The sequence below is a fragment of the Protopterus annectens genome, chromosome 1.part1, assembly GCF_019279795.1.
Source record: "Protopterus annectens isolate FY-2018-M chromosome 1.part1, PAN1.0, whole genome shotgun sequence".
Lineage (NCBI taxonomy): Eukaryota > Metazoa > Chordata > Ceratodontiformes > Protopteridae > Protopterus > Protopterus annectens.
Genome location: NC_056726.1, coordinates 758,705,996 through 758,731,288, shown reverse-complemented (window position 1 = coordinate 758,731,288; position 25,293 = coordinate 758,705,996). Strand labels below are relative to the sequence as shown.

Below are 25,293 nucleotides of genomic sequence, written 5' to 3'. Positions count from 1 at the left end.
GAGTGAAGGGAGCCTCTGGGTTATGAATCTGTCCCTCCAGCATGTCCTGTTTATTTCAGTGCTGAGGTTCAGGTCTCTCGAGCGTGTAGCTCGATGGGATTTGGATTTTCTGAGGTGCAGCATGTCCATTAATTCCGGGTTGGACGTGGCTTTATACATCAGGCACAGATCGCCTCTGAACAGGCGGTATGCCACTGAGTAGAGCTGGAGTTTCTTTAACCGGGCAGCATATGGCATCTGTTTGAGCCCTTTGATCCTCTTGGTGAGGTACTTTTGAGGTCTTTCCAGTTGCTGCAGGTGTCTGGTAAGGTACATCCCAAAAGTTCCATGTTTGTTGTCCACTTCTATATATTTAAACAAGTACTGTGTTTCTTAAAGAAAAAAATCCACTTTTAATCAAAAATTAGAAAAAAAATATTCTCTAATTGTTAAAAAAAAAAAAGAAAAAAAAAAAGGTCAATGAACTTGTGGAATGGTTCCCCAAAGGGAAGTTCCTGCCAGAAATGAATCTATAGACTGACTACTGCTCCGGAGATGCTCCTTAGTTGCTTGCTGTGAGGTAGCAAAAAGTACTGAAGTATCTTCCTTCTGGCTGCTGTTTACCTAATTGCTGTTGGCCAGTCGGTATCGACTGAGAAGGTATATAAGCGAAACGGAGCTTTTGTAGGCGTGGGAGGTTGGCCTAATTGTTAAGGTATTTGCCTTGTAAACACAAGCTGCAGGGTTTGATTCTCACATGGGATAATTGGCTAGGCTTAAAATGGCCCACTGGGGCAGTTAGCCTAGTACTAGTCTATGAGCTATAAAGCAGGCTGGTTATTGCTTCCTAGGCAGGAAACAGCCCAAATAGCCAAAGGTTACTGCAACAGCATGAAATTTGAACATCTACTGTTATGGTGAGTTTCTACAAAGCTGTACCTTCCTTATGTCTTCAGACAAGTCTTGCATCTTGAAATCCTCAACTCTGTGACAGAAAGTAATCACCATGATGTGGTATATCAGCAAATAAGGGAGCCCTTACTGTTGTCCTTCATGCATACTGTCCATTTTGGTCTGCAGTTTAGCTTTAAAACAGAGTGTTCAGCTTCATACTTACTGTAATTATTTGGCACTGAGTATCTTGGTGGAGTAGCTCAGGAGGCATGTGCCTAGGTCCATTGAATGGAACCTGACTCCAAGGCCTTCCACAGACTGTCCTGATTTAGGGAACTCTGGAGATGGACCCATTTACCTCCTCACAGAACTGCCATATTCCAGAATGTTAATGCATGTATCCTTACACGGTATCCCTAACAAATTTTTCATCATTTGGAGAAAAAATTACTCCTGTGTACTTTCCTCCTCTTCCCTTGATGCTCACATTACTGAGGAAGGCTACAAAGGACAAAGCCAAGTTTATCTTGGTTGCTTTCCTGTATCTGAGACAGTGCTGGTATTTGCGCCGAAAGAGTTGAGCAGGAGAGGCACAAAGACTTTACTCACATTATACAAATGTTTGTAACTGCTTCAAGGAACTGGAGCACAACCAGACCTCAGGCACGTACAAGTTGAAGTCTGGAAGAGCTTTGATTATGTTAATGGAAGTCTTGCCCTCCAGTTTTCCCTTCTGGAGGTCATCTGAATGATTAAAGCAGCTATGAAGTCTAGCACTAGAAAATATTTAGCAAAATTGACCAGATTTAATAATAGACCTCGATCCTAATGCATTCGCTTCTGGGCTGCTACAGTCCAGCAATCCCTAATTTCTCTCTCAAGATTAACCAATGCATAAAAAAGTCTGTTCTCAAATAATGTATACCTTTTAGCCATTTCATTCTGCTTCCCATTAGGGTTGTGCCATATGCAAAACAATTCCACAAAGGGTGGTTATATTTGAGACTGCAGACAAAGTCCTTGACACCTCCCTGGGACCTAATGTTTGCTTTGGGGGAAAAAATGACCCTTGTGCCTCTTCAACCTTCAGAATGTTGTGGTACATCCCTCTCTGATCCCTGTGCAGCTCTGATAAACTCTTACTACAAATCTGTAAACCCAACAAGAACATAGGTAAAATACTCTATAAACACTCCATCTCCCTTACCTGGAACAATCTTCCACTCCATATGAGAAGTCATACCTCCCTTCCTAACTTCAAACATGACCTGATAATCCCTATTGTACTACTATCTTCTTTTGCACCATTCCCTCTTCTGACCTACGGTCCCTTGTGCAGTCACCCCTCTCTACTTTTTACTCCCACTCTACTTTCCCTCAATTCTGAAGCCCCTGCACTTCTTCTTCTAGCCACTAATCTCTAATTTATACCTTGTTTCTTTTCATATTACCTACAACCTTAACTTCCTTCCTGCTTACCTGCTGGATTTATTATTGTTGTTTCTCCTGTCACAACCTATTACTACACCTTTTGTATATATAGCTATGTACTATTCCATTGAGTACATTATGTTCTTCTTATCCATTGTATCCATAAGATTGTTTTGCCCTTTAATATTGTTAATTTGTCTCTATTCGTATTTATTTGTATGTCTGTTTGGGGCTTTTCCCCTTGGGTCTCCATCGAAAAAGAGTAAATTCGTACCCAGCTGGACCAACCCGGTTAACAAATGCGAAATAAATTAATTATCTCCAGAATCTTGCACCCTTTAGAGCTCTAGGAGTGTACCTAGATATAACAGAAAAGAGTTTAAGAAGAATGACTAACTCTTTGTATTCTTCATGCTGTCAAACAAGAGATACATGTTCTAAACAACCCCTGTTCAAGTGGTTGGTGGGTTGCTTTATTTTGTTATAACCGTCGTGGAGGGACATATAAAAGTGTACCTCACAAGGACAGCTTCTCCTATTGCAGCCTTTTTCAGCAGTGTCTCAACATTGAAAAGTAGTGACAGACTTCAATTCAGACCTTCTCCAAGGACTACAGGCTAACTTTTTCACCTCTGAAAGGAGGCCCTAGGCCTAGTGAGACTAACTCGATCAGTAAAAGCATAAATAAATCTTGTCCAGGAACAGCACAGGAATTGCAGCTGTAGTGTTACAGGGCTTATGTACTCCCCCACAGCCCTAAGTATGGGGCCAGAACTTGTAATGCTTTATAGTGCTCTTCCCAAATATTGTGATTTGTACTGCGTCACAGATCCGTATAGTAAACATAATACAGAAACATGAGCATACTCACCATAACTGTTGATATTTAGTAAAATCACTACTGCTTTATAGTTTCCCCTGTCTCCATCTCTCTATCCCCATGTCTACTTTTGTTTCCTTATTGTTTGTGAGGAGACTTTTTTCTGCAGGGAGACACCTCCTTCTCCAGTATAGATGTTCATCGTGTTTCACTGTTGCAGTCATTACAGTTGGGTTATCCTGCTGGCAGGCTACCCGCAGTCGGCCTGAATTCCAAAGTCCTGGTCCAGTGTCCGTTGCTGTCGCCTCTTCCCTGATGTCAGTATGCCAGGGGTATAAAAGATGCAGCCGACGCCATTTTCTTCAGTCTTTCTTGCCGCGCAGTGCCTGAAGCAAAAGCAGTTCACAAGTGCCGGTCAGCCGACTCCTGAGAGTTTCAAAATCGAATTTCAGATCCGAAGTCTTCATTAAAGCCAAGTACCCCATTGGGGAAACTTTTTTCTTGCTCCAGACCGATGTTAGAAAAAGTTAACAATTGTATTTTCTTGTGGGAAGCAAATACCTCTTAAGGATTTTCATTCTTACTGTATTCCTTGCCTAGGCCCTGATCACAACGTTGCTAGCTGTCGGTTTTGCGCTAGATTTAACCAATGCACTATTAAGCGTCGGTACGATTTTGCCTTTCATTACTTTGGCCGAAGATTCAATTATATAATGCCATTGGAACAGCTGACGGCCAGAGTTTATAAAAAGCGCAAGGAAAAGGACAGGCATCCGAGGTCCAAAACCGACGATGAGGCTTCCGCTGAGCCAGTCGCTGGTTCGCCGGTTCTCAGTGAGGCGCTTTCGCAGCCCCTGACGCCCGCTACTTCAGAGCCACAGGCCGCTTCCAATTCCCATGTGGAGCCAGCTAGGCCTCTGGATACTCAAGGTATTGGACACTCGGAAACTATTCCCTCAGATGGGTCCGGAGCCGCTGAGCAGGCATCGGCTTCTGAGGATATTTTCAGACCTACACAGTTGTATGTAAAGCCTACCTCGGCTCCCAAAGCAAGGACTAAAGCAGCTCTAAAGACAAAGAAACAAGTACAGCATTCTTCCATGCCTAAAAAACAGATGCTCAAAATGGCCGAAAATCTAATTACCTTGATCAGGGGTTCCCATCCCCTTCCTGATAAGAGGCCCAGGCAAGAGACGGAATATGAATCTTCAGATCAGGTTTTCATTTCCTCTGACTCCTCTTCTGAGCAGGAATACTTTCTTCCTCCCTATGAGGATTCTGATGCTGAAGAATCTATTCCTTCAGCCTCTCCTCCTGAGGATTTTTCTTTTGGGGAAACCCTGCATACCATGAGGGAGTACTTCCACTGGGAGAGCCAAGACTACTCAGAATCCAAAGAAAAGGCTTGGAGATTTTTTTTACTACCTCAGCACAGGCCACTTGCTATTCCCCCTGTGTTAGACATTGTAGATGATATATTTTCAGAGTCCGCCCTTTCTCCTGACTCTTTACCCCCTGCCCCTGTAAAACCAGACAGATACTGCAGGGTTCCAGACTCGCATAAATTTCTTTATAAAAACCCCACGGCTGATCCAGAAACTATTTCTCAGGGTCCCAAAGGGGTCAAGGCGTCTACTCAATAAACCCTATCCCCTCTGACGGATTCTAGGGCACTAGACAGATGGGGGAAAAAAGTTTACACTTCTGCTACTTTGGCTGTGAGGGCTTTAAATTGTCAATTTCATATGCTTAAATATCAGCAATACTTAATGTCACTGCTAAAACAGAAAATGTTGGCAAATTCTGATTGTGCAGAAAATAATGAAATGCAGGATTTATTGCATGCAACTGAACAAGTGGGAAAGCATACATTGCATTGTGTTTTTGATTCTCTAGAGGCCTCTTGCAGGGCCGCAGTTCTGGGTTCTGTCATTAGGAGGCATGCTTGGTTAAAGGAACAGATTCTACCTGATCATGTTAAGGTAAAATTACTAGATGCTCCATTACAGCATGATACTTTATTTTGTGTTAAAGCAGAGGAGGTGTTGAAGAAAATGGAGGACAAAACGAAATCTATGCAAACAGTAAAGGATTTCTTACAGGTACAGCCACCCAGATTTAGCAGGCCCTGGCCTGCAAAGAATTGGTCCTTTCCAGTGTCAGACAGACCACAAAGAGGCAGATACAGACGCCCTAGAGGCAGATCCCAGCCTCAGGGCTCATACAGGCCTAAACAGTGGGGCGCTTCTACCTCCAAAAGCAGAGAAGACAAATCACAGCCATACAGGAAACAGTCCCAATGACTTCCCTCTGCCAGCACCAAACACTTATCTTTTGGCAGCCCCCTTAGGGGGAAAACTAGCTCTTTTTTCCTCAAAACTGGCACATGATCACCCAGGACAAATGGGTCTTGAATATAGTGTCCCAGGGCTACAGGTTCCACTTTGACACCCTGCCAAGGGCAAAAGGTATGCCAGACCTGCCACACAATCAATAGGCAGAGGCACAAAAACAAGTTTCATCCTCACTACAATTCCATTCTCACATAGACCTACCACGACAGCAAACCAAACACAAAAACATACTCGGAGGCTCTAAATAAAAATCTGCCTAAGCAGAAGAGACCTCCAAAGCAGACACCCAAGCAACCGCTACCCCAAAACAAAATACGTACAACACATAGCTCACAAAGCCAGTGTGCCGAACAGTCACAGCCCTTAAGGCTAAACAGCACACCTGATACACTTGTATTAGGTGACTCTATCGTCAGGCACACTGATGTCCCGCTCACCAGGCTGAACAAGGAGAAGGTCATGGTGAGCTGCCTGTCGGGCGCTAGGATCCGCCACATAACACAAGCACTCAGGTCACTCCAAGGCAAGTACAAATATGACTCAGTCATTGTCCATGCTGGTGTGAATGACCTGAGACGTACCTCACTGGACTACATGAAAAGAGACATAGAGGAGCTCTCTGAGCATGTAGCCCAGGCCGGTATGACCCTGACCTTGAGTAGCATCTTACCCTCATCAAGAATGATGCCACAATATGAAGACAAGATGATCAATTTCAACAATTGGCTTAAGTATTGGTGTCATTCAAAGGGGAGCCAATGCCTGTCAGCCTGGGATGACATGCTCGACAAGCCACGATGCTTCGCCAGGGACGGCTTACACCTGTCACCCCTGGGCTTTCGGATATTGGCAAAGGCTCTTGCTACCTCCATAGTGCCTTTTTTAGGCAAGGCTCAAAAGACAAACCCACCTCCATAGGTATCACAAGGGATAAGAAACTAAGAGTAATGCTACTCAATGCCAGAAGTCTAAACCTCAAGATGCACGCACTCAAAACTCTCCTTAGCATGGAGAACATCGATAACTGTGTAGTAACAGAAACCTGGTTCAAGGCTCCCGAGAGCACCCCAGCACTACCAGGTTATACCTCATACCATGCTTTTAGGCCCCAAAACTTGGACCGAACCACAAAAGGAGGGAGAGTATCAATATTCGTCAAAGATACCCACACCTCCAGGTTGGTGGCACAGCACAAAGCATCAGAGACTATCCTTGTACAACTAACAGTGGGTAAAACTGCCTTAGTTTATAGCCTGCTACAGACCACCCTCCCAAGCCCAGGAACCCCACTCGGCCTTCCTGAGAACACTGGAAAATATGAAGGTCTCTCCAAACACCATTATATTGGGCGACTTCAGCTACCCAAACATAGACTGGGAGCATTACTGTAGCTCCAACACCCTAGCCCAAAGGTTCCTAGAATTTATAAACTCAAATGCTATGGAACAACTTGTTACCACTCCCACAAGAGGGGAAAACACACTGAACCTGATCATCACCAACATGGGGACTCTATGCTCCAGACCAGAAGTGTATCCCTCACTGGTAAGATCAGACCATAAACTAATCTCACTGGATATTCACATCCCGACCCCCCCTGCCCAGAAAACCACAGTGAAAAACTTCTCTAAAGCAAATTTCACACTCCTCAAAACCGAGGTGGAATCCTTCAAAGCCCCCGGGCCTGTGGAAAATACGGCCCGGACCGCAGAATCCTTTATAAACGCATTCTATGAGCACCTTCAGGAATGCATGGATCATGCAATCCCAAATAAAACCAAGACCCAATCCTCCAAAGGCAGACGTCTTGTCTGGTGGACCCCAGCCATAAACTATACAATAGAAGGAGGAAGCTACTACATGATAGAGCAAAATCCCAAAAAGGGAAGGTATCTCTGATCAGTATTAGCAAAAAACTACGGGCACTCATAAAATCGTCTAAGGCCAGCTTCGAGAGAAAAATTGCACAGGACACTAAGGATAATCACAAGGCTTTCTTTAGTTATGTTAGGAACCTGGGTGGGAATTCCCAGATATGCTCAGAATTAGTCCAAAATGACAAAAAATACACCAAACCCACAGACGTTGCCAACATCCTAGCTGACAGGTTCAGCGTAAACTTCTCACCCTCCCCCTCCCCACCAAAGGGGCAAATATCTATCCCAGCAGAGTGCTGCCCCCCTGACATCTCAGATGCTCAGGTAAGAGCCGCCCTCTCCAAAGCAAAAAACACAGCATCAATGGGACCAAACAGTGTCCCGGGCTGCGTCCTACATGAACTCCAAGAAGAGCTAAACCCAAACATAAAACTACTGCTAAATCTCAGCCTTACTACAGGATATGTACCCAAAGAGTGGCGTACAGCAACAGTGGTCCCTTTCCACAAAGGTGGTGCCTCAACGGATCCTGGAAACTATCACCCCATAAGCCTGACTAGCTTGGTCTGCAAAGCTATGGAAAGGATCATCATGGACCTCCTAAATAAAGATATTGGGGACCTACAGATACTGGATCCTACCCAGTTCGGCTTTGTTAAGGGCAGATCCTGCCTCTTAAACCTGGTTGATTTCTTTGAAACAGTCACCAAGGCCATTGACGAGGGGAAGGTGGTCCACACAGCCTACCTGGACCTCGCAAAAGCCTTCGATACAGTACCCCACTTGGACATTATAGATAAGCTCACCAGCTTAAATATAAACCCCTATGCCACTAGATGGGTTGCAAACTGGCTCAAGGACAGAACCCACATGGTTAGAATTGCTGGAGCCATGTAAGACTACAAACCAGTTACAAGTGGCGTCCCACAAGGCTCAGTCCTGGGACCTCTCTTGTTCGGTATATATTTCTCAGAGGTACAGGCCAACACGGAAGGACTGTGGCTGACCAAGTTCGCAGATGACTGCATATTGGGTGCCATAATCGACTCTCCAGCTGACACAAGCATCCTCCAAAAGGGCCTTATAGAAACAGACAACTGGTGCCAGAGCCATGGCCTCAAGCTAAACGCCAAATGGTGTATAGTCATCCCCTTGGCAAAAACAAAGTACCTACAAATTACCACATAGGTGTAATCCATTAAGTACAGAAGAAGTAATTAGGGACCTGGGGACCCAAGTTGATAGCAATCTCTCATTTGACAACTACGTGGCCAAAGTGGTTAGAAAAACCTTTTATATAGCCCACCTAATCATGAAGGGATTCACATCTAGATCAGGGGAGGTCATCATGCCTCTTTACTCATCCCTCATCAGGTCCATAATTGAGTACAATGCCCCTTTTGGGATGTACCTTACCAGACACCTGCAGCAACCGGAAAAACCCCAAAAGTACCTCACCAGGAGGATCAAAGGGCTCAAACAGATGCCATATGCTGCCCGGTTAAAGAAACTCCAGCTCTACTCAGTGGCATACCGCCTGCTCAGAGGCGATCTGTGCCTGACGTATAAAGCCATGACCAACCCGGAATTAATGGACATGCTGCACCTCAGAAAATCCAAATCCCATCGAGCTACATGCTCGAGAGACTTGAACCTCAGCACTGAAATAAATAGGACATGCTGGAGGGACAGATTCATAACCCAGAGGCTCCCTTCACTCTGGAATAAAATCCCAGTCCAGGTTAGGCAGAGTCCCTCATTGATTCTCTTCAAGAGGAATCTTGATGAGTGGATGGGAGATCGTAGGTTTACCCCGGGTATCACTTCTGTGTCACTGTTAGACAGAGGCACAGTATACTAACCTCGAAAAAGGGCATAGCAAAATTAATTGAAAATGGGTGGCGAAAGCCAAACACACTCTGGCTAGGCTTATAAATGCCCTAGGGCAGTTAGCCTAGTATGAGCCTATGAACCTATGGACATGAGGACCATTCAGCGAGTACCACAGCAAGAGAGCAGGGACAAGGATTTTACTCAAGACTTTTCTTTGTACCCCGAAAGGACAAAGCCTGGAGACCAGTACTGGACCTGTCTATTCTGAATACATTTCTAGACGTTCCAAAATTCAAAATGTTGATTTTGCAGCAGCTTCTGCCCATGCTGGGCAAGAAGGCTTGGTTTGTAACTTTGACGTAAAAGAGGCATACCTGCATGTACCAATCGGACAATCTTGCAGAAGATACCTCAGATTCATAGCTGGCTCAATGCACTACCAATTCTCTGCACTGCCCTTTGGCTTATCTACTGTGCCCAGGGTCTTCACAAAATGCCTGGCACCAGTAATTGCATATTGCAAACAAAGAGGAATTCAAATATATCCTTACTTATTCAAGCAGAGAAGAAGGACATTCTGCTACAGCACCTGGCGTTTGTAAAAAGATTATTGATTTGCCTAGGGTACACAGTAAATGAAAAGAAATCAAAATTAGTACCCTCTCAAGCGATAATATTCCTGGGTGCAAGCTTAAATACAGCTGCCCAGATGGCTTATCTCACGCTAGACAAACAAAGGCAACTGACTTCTTGCTTCACAATGTTGGCAACAAAGACCCAGTTATCTGCAAGAAAAATTCTGCAGGCTTTGGGCTTTATGGCATCCTGCATTCTGCTAATTCCATATGCCACACTGCATATGAGGAAACTACAATGGTATCTAAAAAGTGTTTGGACTCAACATTGCCACAGCCTGGAGACATTGATTACCCTCATTCCTTGCCTTCAACAGGAGTTTCGATGGTGGGCACAGTCCTGTCACCTCAACAAGGGAGAGCCATTCAACCTACCCACAGCCAGGCAGCCAATAACAACAGATGCTTCAGATTATGCCTGGGGGCCCACATGGCAGGAAAATGTATTCCGGGCACATGGCCCTCAAGCCAAATGCATCTTCATATCAATCAAAAAGAGATGCTAGCTGTTCAGAATGCCCTGACAGATTTCAAGGACCTTCTTCATCCAGGACAACTACTCATAAGGACGGACAAAACTACAGTCATGTGGTACATAAACAAGCAGGGAGGCACACATTCCTACCCCCTCTGCAGACAAGCCATAACTTTGTGGGACACAGCATTGACTTATCAAGTACATTTGCAAGCACAATTCCTGCCAGGAAAGAAAAATACTCTGGCAGACGAACTAAGCAGAAACATTATGGATCCCCACGAGTGGAAACTGGACCCATAAGTCTTCAGCATGATAACAAAGAAATGGGGATGCCCAGACATAGATCTTTTTGCCTCCCTTCACAACTGCCAACTACAGATATTCTGCACAAGGACTTATCACAAGCAAGCATGGAAAGTGGATGCTCTGTCATTCGACTGGAAAACCCTAACAGTATATGCCTTTCCTCCTCTGCCTCTCCTTCCCAAGGTACTCCTAAAGGTCAGACAAGAGAAGACAAGAGAAGACAAAAATGATTCTGATTGCCCCAGACTGGCCCCGACAGCACTGGTACCCAATCCTAAAGAGCTTGTCTCAAGGCCCAGTCTGGACATTGCCTCTAATTCCTCACTTAGTGACCCAACGAAACAATCAGATCCTGCACAGCCAACTCAGGACCCTAAATCTGGCAGCATGGCAAATAATGTAGCCATTCAGAACACACCTCTTTCTAAAGCAGTGATGGATGTTATTTTGGAGGCCAGGAGGCCAAGTACCAGAAAATCTTATGCAGAAAAATGAAGAGATTCTGTGCTTGGAACCAGGCACAAGGAATTGACACACTTGTACCAAATATTTCTCAGATTTTACAATACCTAACTGAGATGCTGGACAAAGGCCAATCCTTCTCATCAATTAAAATCCATGCCTCTGCCATTTCAGCTCATTACAGTACGGACCCACCTATTTTTTCTCATCCATTGCTAAGGCAGTACTTCAGAGGGGCCAAAAACATAAGACCTCCAAGGAGAGCACTAATACCTGCATGGGACCTCAATTATGTCTTGGAGAAACTCACACTGCCGCCTTTTGAGCCAGCCAATACAGCTGAAATAAAGTTCTTATCTTGGAAAACAACTCTGCTCCTAGCAATAACTTCTGCAAGACGAGTCTCAGAGTTACAGGCTGTCATGGCTGTGGAACCTTTTATCATTTTCCATCCAGACAGGGTAATGTCCAGTTTGGCCCTTAACCAAACCATTAATTTGCCTACTTTTTATCCAAACCCGCAGAATAAGGGTGAGAGACTCCTGCATTCTTTGGACATACACAGACAGCTACGCTTCTACTTGGACAGAACTAAAGCTTTCAGAAAGACTGAGCAACTTTTAGTAGCATATGCTGCAGGATCACAAGGAAAGCATATCTCAAAGCAGACTGTTTTGAAATGGGTAGGCCACTGCATTCAATTCTGTTATTCACAACATGGCAAATCAATTCCTAAGGGCATTAGGCCACATTCTGCCAGAGCAGCAGCCTTCCTCAGAGGAGTACCAACCAATGACATTTTAGAGGCTGCAACTTGGAGTTCAGTGCACACTTTCACCAAGCACTACCATTTACCTCTCTACTCTAAATCCAGAGCAGGCTTTGCCACTGCAGTTTTGCAGGGCCTTATAGCCTCTCCTAATCATATTTAGACCCAGCCACCCTACCTCAGCTTTGGGATTCAACCCAAGTTTAATGACTACAACAGTGAAACATGATGAGCATAGTACAGTTGTGTACCTACCATAAATGTAGATGTTTGAGTGTATTCACTGTTGCAGTCCAAGTTACCCACCCACCATCCCCCTTTTCTTTTCTGGGACTTATCTGTACTTCTCTATCCTATACAACCTATGTGGTGTATTTGCTTGTAGATGAAGGAAATGTTTGTTATTGCATGCATACTTATTGGCATAAATTTTTAGCCTACCAATTTGGGAGCACCTGACATCTTGGGCAAGAAAAACTGAAGAAAATGGCGTCGGCTGCAACTTTTATACCCCTGGCACACTGACGTCAGGGAAGAGGCGACAGCAACCGACACCGGACCAGGAATTTGGAATTCAGGCCGACTGCGGGGTAGCCTGCCAGCAGGATAACCCAACTGTAATGACTGCAACAGTGAATACACTCTAACATCTACATTTATGGTAGGTACACAACTGTACTTTCTGCTTGTTTTAATTTTTGTCATTTTTTAGGGAAGAGATTTTCTAGTCCTCTGTGTGGATCTGAGTAGTAGACTTGTTGGGGGCCTTTCTTCTGAGTTGAAAAACAAAAATACATTTAAGAACTGAATATGGTGCAGGCACATTCTGGAAATCAGACTGGTTAGCTAATGTTTGCCAGTGGCATACTATCCATATGTTACAATACACGCTGTAATTGGCCTAAAACGGCTATGACTATGGTAAACATGTTTGCATAGCTTTGCTTTGTGGTACTTACAGTATCTGTTTTACATAAAGAGGGTAGTGCGCCAATAGACTATGTTGTCAAAGATGCTGATACATAGTCATCAGACAGATTCAGTAATATTGTAAACATGTAGATGTTTGAAGAAAGGATGGCATAGTGGTAGGGTAAGAAAACCTGCAGCATACTGAAGGACTTGCATATGTATTCACTTACAAAGAATAAAGAAGGGTGAGGGGAACAAATGCAATTTACATGTACTAAGTAGGCATTTCATGGGTTATATGGCCACTAAATGAAGTACAGCTTGTTAATTAGGATGCAGTTGTCTTTCAATACTTATGTAGATGTTTGCAAATGTTCACTGTTCTTTGTAGTTAAAATGCAAGTAATAAGTGACATGCTTTAATACCCATCACCTAAATAGGGGAATTCTAAAGTCGGCTACAAAGATTCTGATTTCTAGTAGGATCATACAAAATCCTGTAAATCTATCGCATCTTTCACTTGTGCACAGTGAACTTGATTTGATGAAGTGTCTGTAAAATGAATCTGATCTTAACATTTTGAAGTTAACATGGTGTTTTCTCCCTTTTTAAAATAAGTGTCTGTCTTGAGTGCCACCACTTATGATTGACTAGAAATTTGAATCAGCTCAGCAATGCTAGTTTTTGATGTATTAGTTATGTAAATGTTCAAAATGTTATTTTAAACTGTTATATTATAGGCATTTTAAGAGCATTTTATTATTTCACAAATGCTGATGTATTGTAGCTCTAAAAAAGCAGAAGATAACATTAATTGCTAAAAATTCACATTTTTTGTTTGTTTTTCCTCTTTTAGGTGCATGTGATCATACGGAGGTGAAAACATCAGTCAATTGAGAAGACACATTCAGGGTCTAAGGAAACTTTGAAAAAGTTCTGCCTTGCAGCAGATCTCTACTGAACTGTTTTGTTTTCAACTCTGAAAAATCCAGAATCATAAAATACCTTCCATTATGTACACATTTGTGCCGGAACGCATTACTCCATCAAAACCAAAGACATCTAAAGAAGTAAAACCCATGGTATTTGCTGTTTGTTTTGGCCTAGTTCTTGTATTTGCTGCAGTTGCTGCATGGTGTTACTACAGAGTTTCCCTTCGCAAGGCAGAGCTGTTAAGAACCGAAAAATTAAACTTAAATAAAGAGGGCTTTATTATAAGGAATCAGAAAGAAGATGTCGTCTTCAGGGTGGCATTCAGATCTGGTGCCTTAGACCTGGATTCTTGTAATAAAGAAGAAAATATTTTAAGATGTTCAAGATCAAGTAAAGGGAAACTCAACTTTTTCATCATGACTGTAAAGCCCAAAGATACAATAACGTGCTATAGAGTACGTTGGGAGGAATTTGTTGCAGACACAGTGGTTGAGCATGCCATGTACTGGGAAAAAGCACATTGGTATGGTGGTAGTGAAATGAGCACTCAGCACTGGCCAATCAAACTCTCTGGTGAACAAGAACCCAAACCTTTTGTCACCAGTGATGTGTACTCATTTCGCAACAGCTCTGGTGGCATCTTGGAGAGGTACTGGCTGTCATCTAAAGCTGCAGCTATTAAAATTAATGATTCTGTACCTTTTCTACTAGGGTGGAATAGCACCGAGGAGACACTTTACTTTCAAGCAAGATATAAAGATTCACCTTACAGACCACCAGTGGGACAACGGCCTTTCCCAGAATTGAGTTATCGTGTTTGTGTGGGATCAGATGTAACATCTATCCATAAGTACATGGTAAGGAGGTACTTTTACAAGCCTGCAAGGAAACCATCAGAAAGTATGTTTCGATATCCAATTTGGTCTACTTGGGCACAGTATAAGAAGGATATCAACCAGGAAAATCTTTTACGTTTTGCAGAAAACATTAAAATGCATAAATTCAATTGTAGCCATATTGAAATAGACGACATGTACTCAAAGACATATGGGGAATTTGATTTTGATCCATTGAAATTTCCAAATGCAACTGAGATGTTCCAGAAGTTGAAAGAAGATGGATTCCAAGTAACTTTGTGGATCCATCCATTCATAAATTACAATTCCTCAAACTTTGGAGAAGGAATTGAAAGGAAGCTTTTTGTTATGGAACCAACTGGCAGACTTCCAGCTTTGGTGCAGTGGTGGAATGGCATAGGTGCCATACTAGATTTCACAAATCCTAGTGCAAGAGAGTGGTTTCAGTACAATTTGAAGCAGCTGAGAGTAAAATATGGTATAGCATCTTTTAAATTTGATGCTGGAGAGTTTAGCTACCTCCCTGAACAATTTAGCACTTTTAAACCTTTGGCAGATCCTAGCACATTTAGTAGGAGGTATACAGAAATGGCCATTCCTTTTTATGAGCGTGCAGAGTTGAGAGTTGGCTATCAGTCCCAAAATATATCATGTTTTTTTCGCATCATTGATCGTGACTCTGTTTGGGGGTATGAACTTGGCCTTAAATCTTTAATTCCTACAGTTCTTACCATAAGCATGCTGGGATATCCTTTCATATTGCCGGACATGATAGGTGGAAATGTTTATCAAAACAAAACAAGTGGGTCAGATGATCTTCCTGATCGAGAGTTGTATATCCGCTGGCTTGAGCTTTCTGCTTTTATGCCATCAATGCAGTTCTCTATCCCACCATGGAGGTACGATAGGGAAGTTGTTGAAATTGCCCAGAAATTTTCACAGCTGCATGAGTCTTTGGTGGCGCCTCTTGTGCTGGAGCTAGCGGGAGAAGTTACAGACACTGGTGATCCCATAATAAGACCTCTGTGGTGGATTGCACCTACTGATGAAGTCACATATACTATAGATTCACAGTTTCTCATAGGTGATACTTTAATGGTTGCACCTGTTCTTGAGCCAGGCAAGCAAGAAAGGGATGTGTACCTTCCATCTGGCAAGTGGCGTAGTTACAAGGGAGAAATGTTTCAAACATCGGGCGCCTTGCTGACGGACTATGCAGTTGACTTGGATGAAGTGGCTTATTTCACTTGGGCATCATGAATCATGTCGTTGATGCCAAGAAACGTTAAAACAGTGTCTAGGAGGAGTGGGCTGAAACTTGCAAAGATAGATATTTTTATGAGCAGTTTTCTCAATTTTAAGTCCTCCTTCAGTAACACTGCAGTTTCAAAGAGAAGTGCTCTTTAAAAAAGGCATCACTGTTTTAATAAGCTATCGTTTTACATGTTTATAACCAGCTATTTTTCATATTGAAATTCAGGGTGCTGCTTCTTTGAATTCAGTTTAAGGAAATGTAATTTAATGGTACGAACATGTTCATTATCACCTCCAGTGTTTGGTATGATGCAGATATGGATATACTTTTTAACTTTTATGTAAATTCTGTGTGGGAGAGGCACAGTGAAAATAGGAACTTTTTTAATGAGGAAAAAAGTAAAACATTAAAAATTTTCATGTGTGTGGCTTTAATTGCACAGTGTAATACTGCCATATTGTTCTAACATTTATTAAGCCTGTCTTACTTCACCAAGAGGAGGCTGTATTACTGCTGCTAATGGTAAGTGTGACAACCATGCCCCGGCCCAGCAATCCAAGGAACCTCAATCCTCACCACTAACACTAGGGAGGTTGTCCCATAGAAGAGGAAAGGATAACAAATACACACAAAGTACAATTTCCCTTTGTGCACACAGAGATCACAGTCTGTCTGGGGTTGGTTGGTCCCTTACTCCCCAGGTCTCCAATAAGACTCCCCACTGGCACAGCTATAGGGTTCTGATCTCAGCCTAGTTGGCAAGCTAACCTCCAGTACCCTCTCTGTCCAACCAGTGCTTCGATGTCCTTCAAGGATGCATCTGCAGTCATCACATATGGGTTGTCCTGCCTGAGGCAGCCCTTCGGTCGGCCGGATTCCAAAGTCTGGGTCTGGCGTCGGCTGAAGTCGCCCTTTCCCTGACGTCAGAGTGCCTGGGGTATAAAAGCATCAGCCGACGCCATCTTCCCCAGTCTTTCTTGCCGCGTGGTGCCCGAAGCAGAAGCAGTTCGCAAGTGCCGGTCGGCCAGCTCCTGTAATTCAGCTACCGAAGACTTCAAAAGCTAAGTACCCCGTTGGGGACTCTTTCTTGCCTTAGCCGATGTCGGATAAAATTAATAATTGCTTAACTTGTGGGAAACAAATACCTCATAAGGATTTTCACTCTTACTGCCTCCCCTGCCTAGGCCCAGACCATGATGTCTCGGCCTGTTCAGCCTGTGCTTCCTTCAACCGACGCACTCTTAGACGTCGGGTGGAGTTTGCAGAGGAATTTTTTGGGGCTAGTTTTGCTTACAATATGCCGTCGGAGACTCCGACTTCACATTTAACAAAGAAACGGAAGGACAAGGACCGACACGCGGGCCGCGGTTTCGGCTGAAACCACGGCCAGGCCTACCGCGAGTGTCTCGGTCTCGGCTGAAACCGAGTCCTTGGTACTTCCGACCACCGAAACCGCTCAACCGACAACCTCGGCCCCGGAGGCCCCTACGGAGTCTGTTATTGTATCTCCATCAGAAACTGGTGTCCTGGAACCTTCCGACACCATTCCTCTAGACAAAACTACACCAGCATGTGGTGCAGCCAGGCCTCCTGCATCCATGTCCATAAAGGCATTCTCTAGGGCTAAAGCTGCTAAACACTCAAAAGCTTTGCCTCCCAGGGTTATTCCTCAGTGACCCTCTACAGGTTCACAGATCCTAAGTTTAGCAGAGGACCTTATTTCATTAATTAGGGGCTCACAGCCTCATCCGGACAGGGGCTCTCAACCTCCTCCAGATAAAAGGCCCAGGGTTGAGCCCTCTGATCCCCACTCCTCAGATGAGGCCTCTGATGGCTCTACTCTCTCGGACTACCAGGAGGAGGTTTTTTCGGCCTACGAGGATTCTGATGCAGAGGAATCTATCCCCTCGGCCTCCCCCCCTGAAGAGCTGTCCTTCGGGGAGACACTTCACACTATGAGAGAGCATTTCCAATGGCAGAGCCAGGAATTCTCTGATTCCAGGAAGAGATTAAGGACCTTCTTGCATTTGCCTCAGCATAGACCTTTAGCCATTCCTCCTGTTTTGAATGTCATTGATGATGTGTACTCTGAGTCTAGCACAACCCCTGACACTCTTCCTCCGGCTCCTGTCAAACCCGATAGGTACTACAGGGTCCCAGACTCGCATCTTTTCCTTTACAAGGCCCACTCTGCTGATCCAGAAACTATTTCCCAGGGCCCTAAAGGGGTTGCAGCTGCCACTTCTAAAAATCCACTCCCCTCTGAAAGGGAGTCCAGGGCTTTAGAGAGATGGAGTAAAAAAGTGTATACTTCTGCTACTCTTTCTATGAGGGCTTTAAATTGTCAATTTCATATGATACAGTACCAAGAGTATTTGTTAGATGAGTTGCATAAAAAACTGTCTTCACCCGAACCCCTAGATCGCAAATCACTTCAGGATCTGGTACATAACTCCCAACAGGTTAGCAACCATTTCTTGCAGTGTGGTTATGATGCATTGGAAGCTTCATGTAGGTCAGCTATGACAGGTGCAGTCATACGTAGGCATGCTTGGCTGAAGGAACAATCTCTGCCAGACCATGTTAAAGCAAAGCTTCTGGATGCTCCACTTTAAAAGCAAAAGTTATTTGGCTCCACTGCTCAGGAGGTCTTAAAGAAATTTGAAGAAAAGGCAAAATCTGTACAAACAGTCAAAGATTTTCTCCAAGTCCAACCACCAAGATTCAGCAGAAATTGGCCTTCCAAGAATTGGTCCTTTCCAGACACAGAGAGATTTCAGAGAGGCAAGAACAGGCGTGCCAGAGGTAGAGGGCAGACTAGAGGCTCCTACAGAGGACGTCAATGGCAGCCTCCCAACCAGAGAGGTAGTGCAGGACCTACAACTGCTGCACAAGGACAGACTCAATGACTTTACTTTGACACCGCCAACCAGGGCTCAATTGGAAGCACCTTTGGGCGGAAAGCTTTCTTTATACTCAGAAAATTGGCACAGTATTACAAGGGACAAATGGACACTACAAATAATAGACAAAGGATACAGGTTCCATTTTCACACATTGCCAAAAAGAAAAGGCATGCCAGACCTGCCACTGAATCAAAGGGCAGAGGCTTTGAAACAAATCTCCAACTTAATGCAAATGAAAGCTATAGAAAAGGTTCCTCTCTCAGAACAAGGCCAAGGATTTTATTCCAGACTATTCCTTGTTCCGAGAAAAGAAAAGCAATGGAGGCCTGTTCTCGACTTGTCCGCACTGAATACTTATCTCATTGTGCCAAAATTCAAAATGCTGACTCTACAGCAACTCCTTCCCATGCTGGGCAAGGGGTCTTGGCTGGTAACTCTAGACCTCAAGGAGGCATACCTGCATGTCCCTGTCAGACAAAGTTGCAGAAGACACCTCAGATTTCTTGCAGGTTCAGAGCATTATCAATTCTCAGCATTGCCCTTTGGCTTATCTACTGCGCCCAGAGTATTCACGAAATGCCTGGCATCAGTAATTGCACACTGCAGACTTCAGGGGATTCAAATATACCCATATCTGGACGACTGCCTTATACAAGCGGACAGTCAACAAACTTTGGTAAAACACTTGAATTATGCCATCCACCTACTTCAGGCCTTGGGATATACAGTCAACATTCACAAGTCAAGACTTGTTCCATCCCAAAGAATAACTTTTCTGGGTGCAAATCTAGACACAACCACCCAAATGGCTTTCCTCACAGAAGAAAAACAGTCAACTACCGGATTACTTCAAAAATCTGTCAAGACAAACTCAGCTGACTGCAAGGAAAATCCTGCAGGCCCTGGGTTACATGGCTTCTTGCATTCTTCTGATTCCTCAAGCAAGGCTGCATATGAGGAAACTACAATGGTACCTAAGGAGTTTATGGACTCAGCACAGTCACAGCTTGGAAACTTTGATACCACTCATTCCATGCCTTCAAAAGGAATTTCTGTGGTGGGCTCAAGCAAGCCAGTCAAACAGGGGTCTGCCCTTCAGCAAACCAATAGCCAGCCTAACCATTACAATGGTCGCTTCAGACCACGGATGGGGAGCACATGGAGGGCAGATGCATTCAAGGACTATGGTCACAAAAAGAGCTACGCATGCACATAAACCAAAAGGAAATGCTGGCAGTGATACATGCAATCGAGGCCTTCAAACTCTTTCTGCATCAAGGCCACCTGCTAATAAGGACAGACAACACCCCAGTTATGTGGTACATAAACAAGCAAGGAGGCACCCATTTCTACCCTCTTTGCAGACTGGCAATGAATCTATGGGAACTTTCCTTGAAACTCAATATAGAGCTACAATCCCAGTTTGTGCCAGGAAAGGACAATATACTGGCGGACAGCTTAAGCAGAAACATCATGGATGCACACGAATGGATGCTGCGCCCAGACATCTTCCTTCAGATAACACAATCATGGGGGAGGCCGGACATAGATCTCTTTGCCTCCCCCCACAATCATCAGCTGAAGAAATTCTGCTCAAGGACATACCACCCACTAGCATGGAAAGTGGACGCCCTTTCTTTCAGCTGGAGAACTCTAACAGTGTATACTTTTCCACCTCTTCCATTAATGACCAAGGTCTTACTGAAGATCAGGACAGAGCAGCCAAAAGTGATTCTGATAGCTCCGGACTGGCCAAGACAGCACTGGTACCCACTGTTAAAGAGCATGTCACGCTCAAAACCATGGCCTCTTCCACAATGGCCACTTCTCCTGACATAGCACAATTACAAAACTCTGCATTCCAACCTGAAAACCTTGCAACTAACAGCCTGGAAAATACCTTGATTCCTCCACAGGATAAGCTATCCAAGAGAGTGAAGGATATCATCATGGAAGCTTCATGACCTTCCACAAGAAAGGCATATTCAGCAAAATGGAAAAGATTTCACACTTGGAGCACCACAAAGGGCCTAGATGCGACAGTGATGAACATGGCACATATTCTGGAATACTTGGCAGAAATGCTCCACAATGGCCTGTCTTACTCTTCCATTAAAATTCATGCTTCAGAAATTTCAGCAGAGTACAATACTGATCCACCTGTCTTCTCTCATCCTCTCCTGAGGCAGTTTCTAAGAGGAATTAAAAACATCAATCCTCCAAGGAAACCACCAGTGCCTACTTGGGACCTTAACTTCGTGTTGGAAAAACTAACACTGCCTCCCTTTGAACCAGCAGCATCTGCAGAACCACAGTTCCTGTCTTGGAAGACTGCCTTCCTTCTGGCCATAACCTCAGCAAGAAGAGTATCTGAGTTACAGGCCCTCATGGCAGTACAGCCATTTCTTATTTTTCATCAGGACAGAGTTTCATTGAGAATTAGTCCTTCATTTATGCCAAAGGTGGTATCCAGGGTCTCAATAAACCAAGCTATTCACCTGCCTACCTTCTTTCCAAACCCACAAAACAAAGGGGAAAAACTTCTGCACACCCTGGACATACACAGGCAGTTGCGCTACTATTTCGATAGAACTAAAAGTTACAGAAAAACTGACCAGCTGTTTGTAACACATGCTGCTGGTGCACAAGGAAAAGCAATTTCCAAACAGACAATTTCAAAATGGATAGGGAATTGCATTCATTTTTGTTACTCCTTTCATGGAAAAACTGTGCCAGCTAACATTAGACCTCATTCCACCAGAGCCACAGCCACCTCCACAGCCTTCTTAAGAGGGGTGGCTACCAAGGACATTTTAGAAGCTGCTACATGGAGCTCCGTGCATACATTTTCCAAGCATTACAATTTACCTTTATATTCCAGATCCAGAGCAGGCTTTGCTACGGCAGTCCTGCAGGGCATTTTAGCTACACCATCCTTTACATAGATCCTCCACCCCCAGATTGGCTATGGTATTCTACCCATATGTGATGCCTGCAGATGCATCCTTGAAGGACGTAGTACAGTTTTGTACCTACCATAAATGTAGATGTCCGATAGGTATGCATCTGCAGTCAGGTTTACCCTCCCTCCTTCCCCTCTGTGGTATTTATTGGGTAATTATCCCTCTCATAGCTAGCTGGGGTTATCTATTATGGTGTATTTGTTATATATATATATATATATATATATATATATATATATGTATATATATATATATATTTCTATATATGTATACACACACATATATATATATATATATATATATATTTCTGTGCATTTTTGGAATTTATTGCATTTCTCCAAATTTAGCCTTCCTTAGAGGGCACCTGGCATCTGGGGCAAGAAAAACTGAGGAAGATGGCGTTTGCTGACGCTTTTATACCCCAGGCGCTCTGACGTCAGGGAAAGGGCGACTTCAGCTGACGCCGGACCCAGACTTTGGAATCCGGCCGACCGAAGGGCTGCCTGAGGCAGGACAACCCATATGTGATGACTGCAAATGCATACCTATCGGACATCTACATTTATGGTAGGTACAAAACTGTACTTTTCTCTGCCCAGGTAGCTGACACACACCCACACTTTGAGATAAGTATTTATACAACTTCACAGACACTTCTGGGAAAGGCTGACACAGATTCTTCAACTGTGCCCCTTTACCTAGAGTATACGGTAGTAATTTCTGCCACCACCAGCTAATAGTTATCAGCTATCCAAAGGCCCTTAAAAGGGTGTCCAGTTATTACTGTGCAATATTATTATCCAATTGGTAATGTGACTATTCAGTCTAAGGCTTTTTAGAGTGGCTTTTTACAATGAACTCTGTAAATATGCAATGTACTTTAGAGCTTACTTTGTCTCTACACAAACCAGCCACAGGTAAAGGTTTCTAAAATATTTACTAGTAAATAGTTAAAACGCAAGACAATACTACTACACCACAGATATATCGAAGAGTTCAGAGATCACACAGAAACTTAAAACAATACAGTAGGACAGGTCTGATGTCAAAGAAAAACACTTAATCTAACTTTATAATCTTTAGCTGTTCTTAAGAGAAAACAAAGTGCTATAATCCTACTTACAGACATAAAAAGCATAAGCAGTGCTGGGGTTGATGATCCAAGACAAAATGCTTTCATTCTCTCTCTCAACAATAGTTTTTAAAACTCACTAACAAACAGCTGTGCTAAGGCCCTCCCACGTTACATCATTTTGACACAGGTTTTCCCAGTAATCACATTACATCATTTTGACACTTAGTCTGAAGTTCCCAGGCCACAAACTGCATTATTTAGCAATCTAACACCTGCTTAGGAAACTACAACAATAAAAGACATTTCACATGTATACTCCAACAGTCATTCCTTAAGTTAAGACAATAGAAAGAATGTGTTCAGCCAGTCGCTTTGGCACCACTTTTTAGATAATTGTAACTTCAAAGAACATTTGAAATGCTTGGCTTGGTTTTTCTTAACGGCAGATGACAATTCATCACCCAGAGACTCCCTATGCTGTGGAACAAAATCCCGGTACATGTGAGGCAGAGCACCTCGCTGGCTTTATTCAAGAGAAATCTTGACCAATGGATGGGCGATCGCAGGTATACCCCAGGGATTACATCAGTGTCACTGCTTGACAGAGGCACAGCAAAATAATGGGCATAATATCCTTCAATTGAAAGGGGTGGCGTAAGCCACAAAAACTCTGGGCTAGGCTTATAAATGCCCTAGGGCAGATAGCCTAGTATGAACCTATGAACCTATGAATGTTGCAACAATCTTGAAGTTCACACTTTACAATTTTTTCTTTCATTTAAGAACACAAGCCTGTATTTTACATTTATTTATACAAATGATAGAATTATGTATCAAATTCTATTTGACTAGGCTGGCGGCCTTCGCCCATCTTTCCCCAATCTTCACAGTAAGTATATGTTCTATTTTTGTAGCCAACATGAAAACTGTCAGTGCCATTTTATAAGTATAGATCATATTAGATCATATTTGTAGATCACCTCAGACAGGGATAGCCAAAGCAGAAATTTTTTTTTACTGTTTGTGACAGGGGCCTGTAGAGCTTGCTTGCTGAAACTCAGGATGGCATGCAACACAGTTTTGTATCATTGTTGTGTTTGATTGGTACTTGTGGTGAGTTAATCATATTCAAGTCGTCTTAAATGAACAAATTTTAGTGTTTGTTTCCTTTGACTTTTTTCATGCTATTTCAGAGTGGTTAACGGTATATAGTAGTGTGTAGTAAAAGTGATGAGTATAGGCACTTAGTCATGGCTGTAGCTTTTTCTGCCTTCTTTGCCTCTTTATATTTAACAATGAGTAACTGAGGGCCTGCTAAATGTATTAGGTTACCAACTTGCAGTTGGGTCTGTTGCACAGTTTTCGTGAAAATGTTAATGGACCAGCATAGGTTTAGCAATTACAGCCCTTCAATGGAGTTAAGTTACTGAGGCTAGCTATGGTGCTTAAATATGCAGTTGTACCCTAGAAAGACAAGTACATCATGTCTTTTTGTTCACTAAACAGATAGTTGAAAAATGCCGATGTGGAAAAGTTTGCAGCTTTGCTTAGTATAACAACCATACCATAGAGATGGACTGTGCTCGTGAGGCTCTGTGTGAGATTGTGTGAAAGGTTGTGAGATCGGCACATTAAAAGACCAAATTCATTACATCATTTCACTGTGACTTGGGCATTATATTGAATAAGCATTTCCTTTTAACCAAAACTTGTATCTGACAAAGATCGCTTGTTTAGACAGATTAACGTATTATAACTTCTTGCTTTCCTTCTCTGGATTCAACTAGTCTCACTGTACATTTCTTTTGTTGTGATTTTATTTTCCCTGTAAGTGTCAGAATAGCTTCCTTCCTAGCAAGGACTTGTTATTAATGGTATCTTTAGGAGACGGATGAATAGAAAATATCTGAAGTATATGTTATTGAATTTCTCCCTTTCCAGTCATGTAAATAATGTTGTTAGAGTTGAGGCATTTAAGTTCATGTTTTTTGTCTTTAAATCCATTTCTTTGAGGTATGCAGCCAGTTTAATATATATTGAACAGATAATCAACCTATTTTAGTTTGATCATTTATTTTTGTAGTTACTCTAGAACCTTTGTAAATAAGGTTCATTCAGTACAAAGGACATGTACCAAAAGAATATTTTGTGTTAAAAATCTCACTTAATTATAAAATGTGTAAGAGGTTGAGACTATATTCCTCAAGATATAAAAGTAAAGCTGTTCTAGCTTGTAAAATATTTAATGACTAGTTTCAAAAAACATGTTTATAATTTACCATTAAACACTCTCATAATCATAGGTACGGCAAAATAAAATATAATGTAACTAAATGTAATAGAGATATAAGGGGGAGTTTATAAGAATAATTATGCCTAGGATGTGGAATAAAATTCCAGTTAATATAAGAATGTCTAGGAGAATAGATTTGTTTAAAGTAAACTTTGACATTTGGGTGGGGGTGACAATATTTATAATGTTAATTTTTGTGAGCAACGTTATTAGATAGCCCTCTGGCATGAATTCTGTAGTAATATATCATGGAAAACCAA

The 25,293-nt window shown here is 42.9% G+C and overlaps 1 protein-coding gene across 2 annotated transcripts in view; it reads left to right on the top strand.

The window, feature by feature from the left end:
• Nucleotides 1–16,213, top strand: part of MYORG (myogenesis regulating glycosidase (putative)) — a 153,536-nt gene extending 137,323 nt beyond the window's left edge. For both annotated transcript variants that reach the window (XM_044077858.1, XM_044077865.1), the window contains exon 2: nucleotides 13,608–16,213. In XM_044077858.1, the coding sequence (XP_043933793.1) occupies nucleotides 13,765–15,801 (2,037 nt within the window). In that variant the 5' untranslated portion in view covers nucleotides 13,608–13,764 and the 3' untranslated portion in view covers nucleotides 15,802–16,213. The remainder of the gene's footprint in view (nucleotides 1–13,607) is intronic.
• The last annotated feature ends 9,080 nt before the right edge of the window (nucleotides 16,214–25,293 follow it).